Below are 15,559 nucleotides of genomic sequence, written 5' to 3'. Positions count from 1 at the left end.
CACCTCCCCTTGGATTACAACATACGTTTGTCATCCAGCCATAAGAAACCTGCAGAGACGACGGTACTGGAGGGGTTACATCTTTTAATAAGACATCACTGCTGGAGCTGAACTCTGAAGCCCTGAAATCCATAATTATCTTTATTCTGTCTTCTTCTGCTTCTTTGTGTCTCGGTGTCAAAGGCTCTGCTGGGGAGCCGGTATGGCCACCGAGCGCTTCCTCACCTCATCCCAGAGAAACAGTTTGAAGTCCTTTTGTCGAAACTGTCTGAAAACCCCGAAGGCAACAAGCTGCTGAATCAGTGGTTCTTAAAAGACAGCAATGCTGTCCCTCCAACCTACGTCCTGCAGCCAATGATGGCTCAGTTCCCACGCCTAACTGACCTTCGACCTCAGCAAAACAATAACAGCTTGTCCTGGCGTTTAATAGAGACGCAACTGTTGCAGCTCCTACGATCTGCTGCCACCGACGCAGAGGCCGCCGGGGACATCACAGCCGAGCAGAAACAACTCTTCTACACATCAGGTCAGAGACGTCCACAGATACAGGACACACTCAGACACCACAGTGGCTCATGGGGAGCTCTGGTCAGTTGTAGTAATAGAAAACACCAGACTGAAATAAATGCCAAAACCAAGGGAGGGACACTTCACAGGTGAGAGGTTATTTCTCTATATTATATAAAAACCTTCACTTTTTGTATAACAACAAATTTTTCTCAAACGTAACAAAGTCTCTTGAATCATAAAAACATTTCTGGCATCTGTAACAAAGCAAACAGCTGGAAAATCGGTTGCAAATGCAGTGATTTCTGATGGGTTTAACTGTGGACAGAGCTACTGCCTTCAAACATACTGGCTTCCCTGTACCAACATGGCGGCTGCTCTGACACCTCATGTAATGAACAGCAGTGGCTAACAAGGACTCTATGTTTTTACAGTACCAGTCAAACATTTGTTCTCACTGAGTGGGAAAGTGTGTCCAGACCTTTTGAGTGTCAGTCTTCTCCTTCTGGTCCACAGTCATGGAGCGAGAGTTCGAGCAGGGTTTGTGGAAGGTCGACAATGAACGGTCTGCACTGCTCTTTGTACGAGAGGCTCCCCACCAGAAGGTCAAGGACGGTCCCAAACGTCTTGCCAAGTATATGGACGCAACTATCAACGGGCTTCTGGACCCAGAAGCTCAGGGACTCCTTTCCAACCTCAAGTCTCGGCTCTACACTACGTCACAGAATAACCTCAACCTGCACGGTGTGGAGCTTAACAAGGGGAGCATCGACCCCAAACGCAAAGAGCACATTCAGTACCTGGATAGCATCTGTGAGCAGTTTGTGTCGCAGATGAAGGCCCGGATCGAAGCAGCAGTTGATTTCCCAGCAGGAGTGGGCCAAAGGAAGATCTGGGGGGGCATAGAGGAAGAAAAGGAAGCAATGTCAGAGTGGATGATCGAAGAGGTTGGGCGACATGTCGCCATGAGTGCAGAGCTGTGCAAAGGTCTCCATGGTAGAGAGGGTCTTCTGGGTAAGCTCTGCCTTGCCATGTGGGAGTCCACTAATGTCCAACACAGGCCACTGGTAGTCCACGGCACTGCCGGGATGGGTAAGACCGCTCTGCTGTGCAAACTGGCGCAGGAGATGCGAGGTGTCCTGGATGCCGGGGGGATGGTGGTAATCAGGCTGCTGTCGGCTTGTCATCCTCAGAGACCGGACATTGATCATGTCCTCTACAGTGTCTGCCTCCAGATCTGCCTGGCGTGTGGTTTGTCTCCGCCCTCGCCGCTGACAGCCAACACTCACCTGGAGCTGCTCAGGTTCTTTGGCAACATCCTCAACGAGGTGTCACAGCAGGGGAAGACTCTACTCATCATCCTGGATGCTCTGGATGTGCTCTCAGATCAGCATTATGCCTACAAACTCCGCTGGCTGCCCACCAACATCCCACCCAATATTCACCTGGTGGTTTCCATGGATACCAACAGCGAGGCATTTGCAAACATGCGGCTGAAGCTGGAAACTTTGGAGAGTTTCTTCGAGGTGGAGCGACTGTCTCATGATGAAGGGAAACAGATCATGGAGTCAAGCCTGCGAGCGTCGCAGCGAACGCTGACCCCCGAGCAGAGCCACGCTGTACTGCAGAGCTTCGAGTCGACCGGCTGTCCTCTCCACCTCAAACTCATCCTGTCTGCCGCCAGACGCTGGACCTCCTTCACCCCACTCACAGAGCTCCACCTGGGTGCCAACACTCAGGAAATGATGACACAGCTCTTCCTGATGCTGGAGAAGAAACATGGGAAGGAGCTGGTGGGAGCCACTTTGGGATATATCGCTTTGGCCAGGTGATGTGATAGTCACACGTGTGAAGTGCAATATTTTAAGTATTGTTTTCCAAAATCACCTGAAATGTTAGTTTTGCTTAAAGCTGCAAATGTAATGGATTAGTCTGTTTTCTTGATTAGCTTATTGGGAAATAAAAAGAATGAAAAGTCACCTCAGGGCTGTTTTCTATCAGCTGATTGCAGTAAATCATGACTTCACAGGGAGGGTCTGCTGGAGGCCGAGCTGCGTGACATCATGTCCCTGGATGATGAGGTCATTAGAGAGGTTTATAAACAATCTCTACCTCCGACCCCATCTTTGATCCGGCTGCCCCCCCACCTCTGGGCTCGGCTTAGACGAGACCTGGAAGACCAGCTGGAGGAGCGCTGGACAGCCGGTGTCGCCACCATCTCCTTCAACAACCGGTAAATTAAAAGCATCAGATAAACCATACACATAAGATTGAGTAGAGTCACAGACATGACCTCTGTGTGTTTTCAGGCGTCTGGCTGAGGCAGTTGCAACACGCTATCTGACATCACAGCGGCGGGGGCGGAGCCTCCAGATCTTGGCTGAGTACTTTATGGGTCGGTGGTCGGGGAAACTGAAGCCGGTGGCTCTGCTTGGTCTGTCACTGCTGCTTTCTGACAGAAAGGTCCCAGTATCTCTTCTCTCAAATGCTTCCATTAGTCTCTACCTAATGACAAGACATGAAAAGCCAATTTTATTTCACATTTGGAAGAACGTGACTGGACTGGACATCAAGAAGAGCTCTCTCTGCTGACCTGAGTCTCATCCTTGTACATATGGGCTCAGCAAATCAGAGACAGAGCTGGGGGCTGATCCAGCTAATGCTTTATATATGATTAACTGTATTCTGTTAGTAATCCAGTGAAGGAATGCTAAGTTAGTCATAGTCCTTAACAGTAACAGTAGAGTCGGGATGCTAATGAATGACTTGTTTTACTGTAGTAGCTTTGGAGTGAAAAGAAAAATCCAGCATTTTAAATCTTCGTTGCAATCTTTAAGAATACCTAAACTACAAGAATCAGTAGAATTTACAGGGAGATATAGCTATTTTTCGTGTAAATATGAAACTTTACATTGCATCAGCTAATTATGTAACTAAGGGGAAGCATGTGATAAATAGAAAAAAGAACGGGCCCACGAAATGAGCCCTGAGGTACCTCGCATTCAGGTTTTGAGCATGAGAAATAAAACAACTAAGTTCCACAGAAAAATATCTGTCAGAGAAGTTGAACTCAAACTATTCAAGTGCCAAGCCAGTAATTTCTACATAATGAATTATAATTTACCAGTTGGGTGTAACCTACTTCTTCCTTGACCTTAGAGAAAAGTGGAGGTTTGTGAGAGGCCCATAGTTACTAAGAATGGAGACTTGGTTTGGAACGACATGAAATGACCTGCAGGCAGCTATATAGAAGTGTTTCTATCTGAAAAACCAAAAGTTAACAAGCTGGACTGTGAGACAGTTTTAATCCCTTCCCATCTTATGTATCAGGTGTGTGATATTTAGATATCATCATACCCCGCCTTTTTTGATGGCCTACTGTGATTGGTTGTGTTGTGGCACAGGTCCCTCCCCAGCCACTGTGGTTTGCTCCAGGATTGGCTAATGTCAGGAAGCTCCAGGAGCTGCCCTATCACCTGCTGCATGCCGGTCTGTGGGAGGAACTACGACAGGAGGTTATTGGTACGATATGGTACACTGAACAGACTGCCTGCAGATAAAACTTGGCTAGTCCGAAACAATTGGTACAACAGTGAAGGGATCTGAGGATGAAGATATGTGATACAACATTTTTACAGATTATTACAGCAGATTATTGTGTCTTGTGCTTTTCAGGCAACGCTGAGTGGTTGTACTGTAAGAGCAGGGTGTGTGGGGTGTCCAGTATCATTCGCGACCTTGACCAGTGCTCCCAGTACATGGACTGCACTGAGACCACACTGATCCGAGACACTCTGGTCCTGATCAAACCCAGTCTGGACTTCCTGCACGGTCACATGGGTCAGTATTTCCAAGTATCACAAACGTGATTCTTAGTTTTATTTTTGTGGATCTAAAGACCTTGGAAACTGTTTTAAACCAAAAATTTGGAAATGAATGAAATTATGCTTTTGCAGCAAACACGAGCAGTAATTTACTTTTTCCAGACATGTCTCTGTTCTACACCGAGCTGTTAGCCCGGCTGTCCACACTGGCCACGACCTTCCCCGCTGTGATTGGCCAGCTCTGTAAACAATGTGAAGACTGGTTACTGATGTATTCAGAGCCGATCCTCATCCCAAAGTGCAGTTTCCTGCAGCAGCCAGGGGGGGCGTTGCAGTACACCCTGAGAGGACTACAGGGAGGTCAGAAGTATTTATGTCACACTCTGAAATGAGCTCAGTTGGTTGGTAACTGCAGATATTTTGATAATTGATTTAAAATGCCAAATGTTCTCTGATCCCAGCCCCTCCAGTGACAGAATTTACTGCTTTTCTTTTTGGTTCATCACTGTAAACAGATTTTGAACTGAACTCTATGGGTGTTGGACTTTTGGTCGAACAAATCCAGACATTTGAAGACTCCAGTCAGCTCTTCACGTGGCTCAGTCATAACTAAGACACCTGTTACTAATGCTGTGTTGTGTTTTCAGGCGTCCTCTGTGTGGACATCAGTGTGGAGCTGGGGCTTCTGGTTGCAGGTTCCGATGATGGCGGGGTGGCGGTCTGGAGCCTCAATGACCAGCAGCTCATACACTCTCTGGTGGGACACACGGGTCAGTCTGAGTTGGTTTGAACAAATTTAAAAGAAATAAGAATAATTATAATAACAGTAATGACTTCCTGTCTAATCTGTACTGCGTAGCTGCGGTCCTCTCCGTTAAGGTGATTCACAGGTCGTCTCACTGCCTCTCATTGGCTGCTGATGGCTCTCTGAGGAGGTGGAGCCTATTGAGTGGCCAACAGCTGATCTGCATCCAGGAGGCTATACCTGTTGGCTCCGCCCCTTTGTCAGTACACCTCCACCTGTGTGAACAGAGACAGGTGCTGCGTGTTTCCACCAGGACACAGGTACTGTTATCACTGCTACATTAATATTACTACTAGTCCTCCTATCTTAGCTTCAATCTAAAACAACTGTTTAAAATCTGGGAAAGTCCAGAAGTTGGCTGGTCAGAAACAACGGCTTCTGGACCTAAAACATGTCTTTTCTCTAGAAATGTTGAAATTTGTTATTTTTTACTTTTTGGACTATTATTTGTCTTAAAGATGATGAAAATAACAATAATGTAGAAATATTGTGAAAAAAGTCCTAATTTCACAGTTGATTTCACTAACTTCCTGCTTCATGGTCTTTGTTTCCTTTTCCGTCCTTTGTGCATCTCATTCATCGAGCTCCTGTCAGGTTTCCACTTGTCGTTGCAGGTGAAGGTGTGGAAGCTGGATGGAGCGGAGCTCTGCAGCAGCATCAGTGACGAAGGCTTGGTGGTTCTGGGAGTTCTGGAGGACTCTGTGGTTTTTCTGTCAGATTATGGCCTGGTCAGAATATCTAACTCTGTTGACGGGACTCCGACTGTGGAGACTCAGCTGGAAAAAAAACGGAGACATTTGATTGTGGTGAACTCTGTCATGTTACCCAAACGAGGAAAAGTGATCTTGGTTTCCAAAGAAGGGTTCCTCTATCAGGTGGGTCTCAGGTGAACCAAACTGTAAATGAACACACAGACTAATATTTAAATTCTCTCATTATTTTACTGTCAGTATCCAAGTTTTATATTTTCAAGTTAATCTAAAATAAAGTTTATTTTTCAGACCTCTTCCACAGTGATTATAGTTGATTTTACTCGTGTGACTTGTGATTCTGATGTGTCCCCGCCCGTCTGCAGATTTCCAAAGCAGGAAAACAAACAGCCATCGAGTTTCCTCTGCTTCCTTCGTTGCTCTCTGTTACTGAAGATGAGAAAATACTGTTAGCAGGTAACAAACTGGTGCTGCAGGAAAACTGTGTCATGGTGCTCTGTTCCACACCGTGGTAGTTATGTGCTGTTAATTAGAAACTATAATCTGTGTGTTTGAATTACAGTGACATTTCTAATATTCATATTTGAGAAGTTCAGTTTGTAAACAGCTTTTTAAATGAGGCTCCACTCATAAATCACATCCTGCAGATCATGTTCCAGTCATCTGTCAGCAGCAAACTGTTTTTATCAGTGTGGAAGTGAGAAACTCGAGGTCTCGGCCTGTGTCAGAATATTTTTTTTTGAAGTGAAGGATCTTCTGTGTATTTGCTGTTAAATGTTTCCTCTAGTACCTGTGAACATACTCAGCCGTGTTTGTGTCTGCAGGCAGCGAGCTGACTCTGAGCCTCTTCAAAATCGACGGAGACTCTGTGGACAGATTCCTCAACCTCCACCATGACGACGACATTCTGTCCGCCTGCATCTCCTCAGACTGCAGGCTGCTCGTCTCCGGAGCCGCTGACCATCTCATACGAGTACGAGACCATCAAAATAAAACAAATAATAACAATCTAACATTAACACGATAAGAAGAAGGGTTTCAGTGTCTAGTGTGTCCCTTTATGTTTAAGATGAACTAACCCCCAGAAAACTGAAGGAAGATACAGAAAGTGTGTATTGTGACCCTGGTCCCATTTTATACCTGATGGCCATGGTAAAGGTCAGTACTGTGACTTCAAAGTAAAAGCCCTCCAGCTGCTTCACGGCACAAAGAAGGAAAGTGAAGCAAAACTATTTATTGTATAGAGGATAATGCAAAGTTTACAAATTACACTTAATTAGAAAAACTACAAAGGAAGGGGGGTTTTCAAAATAAAAATTCTCCACCTGCTTCATAATAAAAGCCCTGTTGCACTGCCTGCCTTCATTTAATTTCCAGTAGCTGAAAGGCTTTTATTGTGAAGCAGATGAAGACTGATAAAACTTTCACACTAATATAAATATAATGTACAGCCAGAGTCTAAGACGATGAACTTTTCTTGGCAGGTCTGGTCCGTGACCACCGGTGCGTTGTTGGACACACTATGCGGTTCAGACGCTCCTGTTACGTCTCTTGTTCTATATCGGGGCTTCCTGGTTTCAGCTTCGACAGCTGTAGCCTCCATCCAGATGTGGAATCTGAAGTACGACACCCAACACAAGCCCACCGCCCACATCCCATCAAGCTGTGCCTACGTCGCCATCACCAAAGACACAGATCGGATTTTCTATGTCCAACAGCCGAGCCAGATGGAGGTGCTCAGCTGGAACAACCTCACAGGTCAGTCCTAAGCTGCAGTTTCACAGGAGCTAGAGTCAGAATTCACAAGACCTCATTCATTTTAGTGGTGTCAAAATACTACATACAAACTGTTACTGCAGTAAAAATACAAAAGTAACAGCATTAAAATCCACTTAAAGTAGATTCAAAGTATAACATGTACGATTTTATCAAATTATTGATGCATTTTTGTGTTACTTCATGTGAAATATGACACACTGCAGAATGAAGTTTGGATTTTTACTGCAGTAACATTTGGAATGCAGGACTTTTACTTGGAACAGAGGATTTTTACTCTGGTATTTCTACTGTTACTGCAGTAAAAGAATTTATCCACCATGTCTCAGGTCAGTGTCCAAAACAACATCCCTGTACCAAAGCCCAAGGCCACTAGAAACCTAAATGAAAAACCTCCCTGCAGGTTCTGTCTCAGAGCGGCTGCCGGTCTCTGCAGAGGTGTCCTGCCTGGAGTTGGCTCAGAACAAACGCTTACTCCTCTGTGGGTTGATCTCCGGCACCGTCCTCATCTACCCATTAGCTGTGCTCCAGGAGACGCTCTGCATCCCGCCCCCGGAGAGCTTGGCCCGCGTGCTGTGCCTGGCCGTCAGCCCGCAGGAGAAGCACTTGGCGGTGGGCTACGAGGACTCTGTGGGTCTGTTTGAGATCACCAGCAGAGACAGCTTCCCAGCAGTGGAGGGGCCCCTGCAACGGTTCCCCCTGTCCCTCCTCCACAGCCCGATGTCTTCCATGGCGCTGCTGTCCAACCGCAGGCTGCTGTACGGGACCAGCTGTGGGGAGGTGAAGCTCTACGACTTCAACAGCCGCAGCACCTCTGATCTGGATCCTCACCGCAGCAGAGTGACCTGCGTGACGGTCAGCAATTGGGGGACCCACGTTCTGGTGGGGTCCGAGGACGCCGTGCAGAGGCTGTGGGCCCTGAACCCGCTGGCCCTGGATCACACCATGGAGTACAAGGTCATAACAATGACAACAAACACAAAAACCAAACATGCATTATTAAAAATAACATTTCACTTTTAATAAACATTACAACACGTAGTCATAAAGGTCTGAACTATATCAACCAGTAGAACTTCTCCAGCGGAGACACGTATTTACAGCTGTGATAACTGGTTCCAGATCAGTGTGTTGTGGACAGGAGAAGTTACAGTTGTACCTAAATAAACGTAGTATAACACGTAGTCTACAATGGACCAAAACTATTGGAACTATGTCCATCTAAAGCTTAGAAACATTAAAAGCAGCAGGGAAAATCTTACAGTAATGATGATGATGATGATGATGATGATGATGATGATGATGATGGACCAGGGACCAGGCTCCTGATTCCTCACGTCTGCTTGTGTCGCTGTCCAGGGCTTTTTCTTCGAGGGCGTCCTCTCTGCTGCTTTCTCTGATAACGACCAGTTTGTCTTTACCGGATCTCAGGACAGAACCATCAAAGTCTGGGACGTGGCCACAGGTACGGTCTGCTGTGATTGGACAGATTTTCACTGAGGAATGTCAGCTGGTCTTCCAAAAATCCAGGACAGGTTTAGCCTAGCTTAGCACAAACACTGCAAACAGAGGGAAACTGTTAGCTTCCAAACATCTCAGTTGTATTTAAATGAGCAAACTAAATCTAACTCAGCTCAGCTGCTGTGGAAACAAATGAGTTTTACCATTGAGTGTATTTGAAAGAGAAGTCGCTACAGAAAACCTGAATATAGATTTGGAATATTAGGGAGAGAATCAGAAAACTGCACAACTTAACATTCAAACCACATAAACTCAAAATGGTGAGTTAAGCAACATTAGCACAGTGTCAGTAAAACAGTCTGAGTATCCATCCTGCAGCTCCACAGTGGAATCAAATGCTAATTACTGAGCTTTAGACCTTCTGAGAGGTGGGTTTTATGCTGAGCTAAGCTAACAGGCTGCTGACTGTAGCTTCAGCTTTACTGCACAGACATGAGAGAGGAGTCAACCTGGTCATCAGCATCTTTCTCCAACATCCTCCTCCAGCCTGGATCATTGACACTTTTACTCTCACGAATATTCTGAAATGACCACGTTCAGTTTGGAAAAGGTCAGGAAGGTGATGTAGGTTGGATTTTGAGTTATTTGTGTTGTTGGTGGATTTAAAGGTGGATTTCTTACTTCTGGGCCTCAGCCCACAGAAGTGACCCAGCTCTCACTCAGAGCAGATTCTGTCCTTGTTCCTTCCCATCAGGAAACCTCCTGTACGTTCAGTACGTCTACTCCCCCATCGTCCGGATGGTGACCTTCAGGAACGGCTTCGTGGCATTGTCTCAGCAGGGCTTCGTCATCAGAGAGGCGTTCCACTGCCCAGACCGAGTCAGTCCTGACTACAACCCTCTGAGGAACATCAAGGCCCAGTACCGGGTCACCTCCAGGGAGAAGAACCGGGACAGCCCACAAACCTCCATGTCCGACCTCCAGGACTTCAACCCGGCCCAGTTCAACCTGAACCTCATGAGCGTGCTGAGATCCAGACCCTCCGCCACCTGTGTCATACTGTAGGACACCTGCAGCCACAGAAAGAGGAAGAAAATGTTTTTATTGTGAAGTTTGGTTGAATTGGACAGAACAACTTACAGACTGTACATTTAGACTAAACATCCTGTAACTTTTCCACAAAATCATCCTGCACAGCTACAGTCCAGACTGAAGGTTTCACACAGTTACATGTTTCAGTCCTCAGCCTCTGAGCTTCAGCTTCAGTGTGACATAAAATAAATAATGGATCCTAAAAGTAAAGCACCAAGTTTGGACTTTGATTTGAGCAGGTTTACATCAATGCAGGAAGAAATGTGTGGAACCTTTTTAACACGTACGCTCAGAATTTAATTTAATTCCAAAATAACTGGACAGAACCACGTGGACAATCCAGTTTATAACTGACCCCGAAAAATGTGTAACTGTGCAAATCCAAACAGCCTGGACTGTGTTTATAACAGATTGTATGTATTAAAACAAATGTTAAGGTTCCTGGATTAGTTTTATTTTACTAAAATATGGTCAAATGTTTTATTCTGCTTTTTGATTACTAACATAACTTAGCGTGTTAGCAGCTACACAGGTTTTGGGAAGAAGTGGGAATGTGTGAATAATGTAAGAGCTGCTTCATCATTCAATACTACACCTGTCCCCTGTCATAGTCATCAATCATCATCTATTTATCATCATCATCTATTTATCATCATCATCTATTTATCATTTATCATCTCATTCATCATCATCTATTCATCATCATCATCTATTTATCATTTAACATCATCTATTTATCATCATCATCTATTTATCATCATCATCTATTTATCATTTATCATCATCATCATCATCTATTCATCATCATCATCTATTTATCATTTAACATCATCTATTTATCTGTCATCTATATTTATCATCGTTTATCTCTCACCAGGTTTTCAGAGACTTATTCCTTAAACATTTATTGGATTTATTTGTTTGTTTGTATTTATGGCTGTGTAGTGTCACGTGTATTGAACTTGGCATTAATATCAATAGTCAATAATTTTTGTTGTTTTACTGCTTTATACTCCTATAAAAAATACTCTGCCCTTCACCTAAACCACCAAACCGTGTCCTCGGTCAAACAAAGTTCAAACCTTCTTTGAGGACCTTGGTTTGAGTTTTGCCCCTCAGGAAACACCCTGTGGACAGTTTGCTGCCCCCCGTCCCTGATTTCAAGTTAATTTTCTATTCTATTTACAGTTTTTCATTTTTGCTGATGTACCTTTAACTTGTCTTTTACTTCTTGTCATTACTGTGTGTATGAATTGTGCTATACAAATAAACCTGCCTTGGCTTGCTGTGCGGGTGAAGCCTGCAGACAATACTCAGGGCTAAAGATAAAGAAATGAATAAATCTGTTTGAAGAGAGTTCAGATCAGATTCAAACTGTTAGAAAAGGGAGATGAAAATGTGAAGAGGATAAGAAAGAAGAAAGTCCAGACCTTCTTTAAGCCAAACTGAAAACTTCAGGCAGCTTTTCCAGCGAAGTGAAGACAGAAAGTGCTTTTCTGCTCAGTCATAAACTGAAGACAGATAAAAGCTGTTCCTGTTATTCCCAGTTTGAGTTAAACATTAAACAGGCCTGTGCTGAGCTGCTGATCCACCTGACGCTCCTATAACACCTGAAACGCTCAGCTACACCGTCAGGTTTGTCCTTCCACTTATTATCCCCTGAAACGTCTCTTCTGTGTTTCTCTCTTGGTCGTCGCACTTCACTTTTTCCAGCTTCAGAGCAGAGAACCAGCGATGGGAAACCCTCCTGCAGTGATTTCCAGTTTGTTGATGATGGTGGGAGCAGTCATGGCCCAGACAGGTAAGAGCTTTGTCAACGAGTACTATAAAAACACAGTAATACCACTGCTACTGCTCAACAATACGCCAGGTAATACTCTGAAAGTAAGAATATTCTTATTATTGATCACTGGGCAGATTATTTTCCTGATTAGTTCATTAGTTGATTTGATTTTTAAAAATGGGAGAAACTAGTGTTTGTTTTCCGAGAGCTGATGTCGTCAAATGTCTCGTTCTAACAGTAACTAACATGTTTACTGTATGTTTACTATATGTATACTACTACATATTTACTGTATTTACTATGAACTACTTTACTATTAAGTGTTAAAATCAATAAGCAGTAAAACTGAGTCTTTAGGTTTTTGACTGTCAGAGTGAACAAATCGTGTTTTGCCTTTTGTTTCCACCATGTTTATCTGTAGTGGATGATGAAGACAAGGGAACAAGGACAGGTTTGATTATTAGTCCGGTCATATAATCCAGACAGGCCTTGTAAAACGTGCTGTGATTCTGTTTGAGGACTGATCCATAAACCAGGGGTGTCCAGCTCTCGTCCTCGAGCCGCTGTCCCTGCCAACAGCAATTCACTTTGTCTAAACCAGACTTGACCTCTGACCTCTGTGTGTTTGCGTTCAGCTCAGACTAACGTCTCTGAGCGTCTGCTGCCTCAGTGGCTCACCGGCATCATCGCCGTCGTCGCCTTCCTCTTCCTCACCTTCGTCAGCTTCCTGGTGAAAAAGGCCTGGTGTGACGAGTCCAGCGGGTCAGTCTGTGAAAAACAAATCACGTCAAACGTTACATTACTGAAAACATTCACAGCGAAGCAGGTTTTGTTCTTCAGTTATGACAAAACAAAACATCCAGTACATAGCTCTGTATTTTCCTTTCTGTCCTTCAAAATAAAAGTTTCTCTGGTGTTTTCCACCTGTGAGCAGGGGGAGGTCTGCTGCAAAGGCTGAGGGAGTAAACGAATGTGCCACGTCCAACGAAAACAGCTACGAGATCAGTCTGGACATGGTCAGGTACGGCACTTAGCACTCAGGACACTCGCTCTGTTTACCTTTTCTGCTAAAGGTTCAGGATTGTAAAATACCAGGAAGTAAATCATCACTGTTAGTGCCACGTTGACTCAGTGTGTCCTGTCGGCCACATGGAGAAACATTAAAATGAGAAACATTTCAGTCTTTCGCTCTCAAAGACACAAATCTGTTTTCTGCCTTTTCCAAACTGTGATGATCCTGTTTGCTGCCACATTTGGACTGAACTGTAACTGCAGGTTTGTGTATGTTTGTTGATCAGGAGCAAAGACAACGGAAACGTCTACGACAACCCAGCGATTGACACCACCGATGAAAAACTTACTGCCATGTGACCATCTTGGCCTGATCCTATTGGCTGTCTGGCCTCGTCAGCTGGTTTTGTCACCAACTTTAAATTAAGATAGAAAACACGTACATTCATAGATCCTCTTAAACAAGCTGTGCATTTGTTTTGTTTTGTCCCATGTGGGTGGAATTATTTTTCATTATTACTGTCTGTGCCTGATGTTTTCTGTCCTGCATCAAATCATTTAGCAGAAGCGTCTGATTTGATGGATCATTGATCGTTTTTACTGGATCTGAGGTTTAACGTCGATCAGTCGATCATCACATATTCCTGAGGTCACCTGTTGCAGAGTTTCAGAGCAGTGAACGAGAGGGGAAGCAGTAAGCTGTCCCGTGATGGTTGTGCTGATTAATAAGTTATCTTTACAACAAGTTGCTGTGTTGGCTCATTACTGATCAATGAAAGAATAAATTGGGATTAATGATTAAACTTCATGACTAAACTCTCAGAAGGAAAATGCTGAGAAACAAGAGTTCCTCCGAATTCCTCCAGCTGTGATCAAGAACTGCACTTTCACTCATGGATGGATTAGTGAGGGGCCTACTGGGCTGATTACAGGGCACCCGAGACCAGAGAACCAGTCAATGAAAGGACAGAATGACTAACAATTAAACCCAAAAGAAAAATGAATGCAAATCTCTACAAAGAGAAATAAGACAAGTCAAACCTGATGTAAAACAGAACAAAAACTACAACAAGACAAAGGGACTACAAATCCCATGGTTGTTCAGTTTGTCTTCTTCCTAGAAGTGTGGGAGAGGTGGGGGCCTCTTACATGTCTGTGCCCAGGGGCCCATAGTTTGACGATCCATCCATGTTTACACCGAGCACAGTTTTAAGCTACTTGGTCTTTACTCCTTCAGTACTGTGTTGTACTTTTTATTGTACTACATTTATCTGAGAGTCACAGCCTGGATATGAATCGGATCTACGGTAGGACCACATACGCATGTGGCCCAGGTGGGATCTGAAAACATCTGGTTTTAGGTCTGAGTCACTGGAGGGAAAAACACGGAGCTTTAAAGTCAAAACTGGTTCTCCTGTTCCGGCGCCACAGGTGGAACAGAGTTTTACTGGACCTGAGGTGTTTTGAACGTGAGGCCGTCAGGCAGGAGGTCGGCCTGTGTGGGTTCACACGGCAGAAAGATGTGACAGTGCAAAAAAGACAAAAACCACAATAAGCAGGTGATGAAAAATCAGGGATGACAAAGGGAAACTGATCATTGTCTATTCTCATCCCCAAACACAACAGAAGTTTTAATTTTCTGCGCAGACTGACGGTGATTCTGACCATTCAAGCAAAACATCTCATAAAAACAAAAATCACATCGTTAATTTCCAGCAAAATCAGAAAATAAATTACAGCTCATCTACAAATAAAGTACCAAAACTAAGACAGTAATTATGACACAGAGCGAAACAGACAGTGTTTTGCACTTGATATGTATAAAATCCAGGATCTCTGGGCAGAAACAAACTGGTCTCCCTACAGCTGCTGCTAACAGTTCACTTAGACTCCTACATACATGAAGAGGCATCAAACTACATGTCAGCACAACTCTGCTAACACACAACACTGAAAGCAACAGTTTGACATTTTGGTAGATCCTGGTGTAAACTAAGTCTGTTAGCATTTTAGCACATCCACTAACTGAAGCTAAATTCCCTCTCGTTTCCGTTTAGGTTGGATATCGAAGTTTCAAATCAGCACAGATCAGACACAAGACCTGGATTCAGAGAATCTGCAGCTTTGAGCTGATTTAAAATGGGCAAGAAAACAAAAGAGACGGCTGAAGGGCGAGCTAGAAGCTGGTGGAAGGTGGATGTTTCAGGCTAACAGTTTCCCTCTGCTTCCAGTCTTTATGCTAAGCTAAGCTAATGAGGTCACGGACTGATACCATCTGAGCCTGGAGACCTCCAGGAAGAGTCGGGTTCAGCTAAATGTCAGCCTGTTGCTTTTATTACTGGCAGCTTCTAGTCACGTTTAATGCTTCTTCTCCATGCTAACAATTGTGGAAGACACTGTATCTGTTGCTGGGGGCGACCGGGGGTCTCCAAGCCCGCCAAGTCCTGAGAGGCAACTAAATTTAAGATTTATGTACGTATGACTATGTCTGTGTGTGTATGTGTGTGGGTCCAAATCCCATCCAGGGACTGACAGAAACAATGAATGTGAACCTGGTTCAGCTTATGGGTCTGTGCCGTAGACCTCCATT

At 44.4% G+C, this 15,559-nt stretch overlaps 2 protein-coding genes and 1 long non-coding RNA gene across 4 annotated transcripts; 2 read left to right on the top strand and 1 right to left on the bottom strand.

The window, feature by feature from the left end:
• Positions 1 to 537: 537 nt before the first annotated feature.
• Positions 538 to 10,801, top strand: nwd1 (NACHT and WD repeat domain containing 1). The gene is made up of 16 exons (XM_026323124.1): positions 538 to 656; positions 1,024 to 2,335; positions 2,537 to 2,740; positions 2,817 to 2,970; positions 3,912 to 4,029; positions 4,183 to 4,347; positions 4,494 to 4,691; positions 4,979 to 5,101; positions 5,191 to 5,396; positions 5,751 to 6,011; positions 6,212 to 6,302; positions 6,671 to 6,819; positions 7,331 to 7,604; positions 8,026 to 8,579; positions 8,982 to 9,087; positions 9,838 to 10,801. The coding sequence occupies exons 1-16, from the start codon at positions 626 to 628 to the stop codon at positions 10,146 to 10,148; spliced, it is 4,257 nt and encodes a 1,418-aa protein (XP_026178909.1). The 5' UTR covers positions 538 to 625; the 3' UTR covers positions 10,149 to 10,801.
• Positions 8,434 to 11,729, bottom strand: LOC113139709 (uncharacterized). The gene is made up of 3 exons (XR_004463064.1): positions 11,606 to 11,729; positions 8,885 to 10,153; positions 8,434 to 8,555 (listed from the first exon to the last, which is right to left on the bottom strand). It is a non-coding gene; the product is annotated as an uncharacterized LOC113139709 (long non-coding RNA).
• On the top strand, positions 11,728 to 13,772 carry pdzk1ip1 (PDZK1 interacting protein 1). 2 transcript variants are annotated; one of them, XM_026323125.2, is made up of 4 exons: positions 11,728 to 11,976; positions 12,594 to 12,720; positions 12,890 to 12,979; positions 13,257 to 13,772. In XM_026323125.2, exons 1-4 carry the CDS (start codon positions 11,910 to 11,912, stop codon positions 13,327 to 13,329), a joined length of 357 nt encoding a protein of 118 aa, XP_026178910.1. In that variant the 5' UTR covers positions 11,728 to 11,909; the 3' UTR covers positions 13,330 to 13,772. The 2 variants fall into 2 exon arrangements, with proteins under 2 accessions (XP_026178910.1, XP_026178911.1); XM_026323126.2 differs by having other exon boundaries at positions 11,740 to 11,976; positions 12,893 to 12,979.
• The last annotated feature ends 1,787 nt before the right edge of the window (positions 13,773 to 15,559 follow it).

The sequence above is a fragment of the Mastacembelus armatus genome, chromosome 4 (assembly GCF_900324485.2).
Source record: "Mastacembelus armatus chromosome 4, fMasArm1.2, whole genome shotgun sequence".
Classification (NCBI taxonomy): domain Eukaryota; kingdom Metazoa; phylum Chordata; class Actinopteri; order Synbranchiformes; family Mastacembelidae; genus Mastacembelus; species Mastacembelus armatus.
Note: the sequence above shows the minus strand (reverse complement) of the source record. Positions and strands in the feature narration are given on the sequence as shown.

Bases quoted from the DNA above. Each gene is read 5' to 3' on its own strand.
- nwd1 (XM_026323124.1), top strand. From the start codon at position 626: ATGCCAAAACCAAGGGAGGGACACTTCACAG. The intron at 2,336-2,536 runs GTGATGTGATAG...ATGACTTCACAG, and splicing joins GGATATATCGCTTTGGCCAG to GGAGGGTCTGCTGGAGGCCG. The intron at 2,741-2,816 runs GTAAATTAAAAG...GTGTGTTTTCAG, and splicing joins ACCATCTCCTTCAACAACCG to GCGTCTGGCTGAGGCAGTTG.
- pdzk1ip1 (XM_026323125.2), top strand. From the start codon at position 11,910: ATGGGAAACCCTCCTGCAGTGATTTCCAGTTTGTTGATGATGGTGGGA. The intron at 11,977-12,593 runs GTAAGAGCTTTG...GTTTGCGTTCAG, and splicing joins AGCAGTCATGGCCCAGACAG to CTCAGACTAACGTCTCTGAG. The intron at 12,980-13,256 runs GTACGGCACTTA...TTTGTTGATCAG, and splicing joins ATCAGTCTGGACATGGTCAG to GAGCAAAGACAACGGAAACG.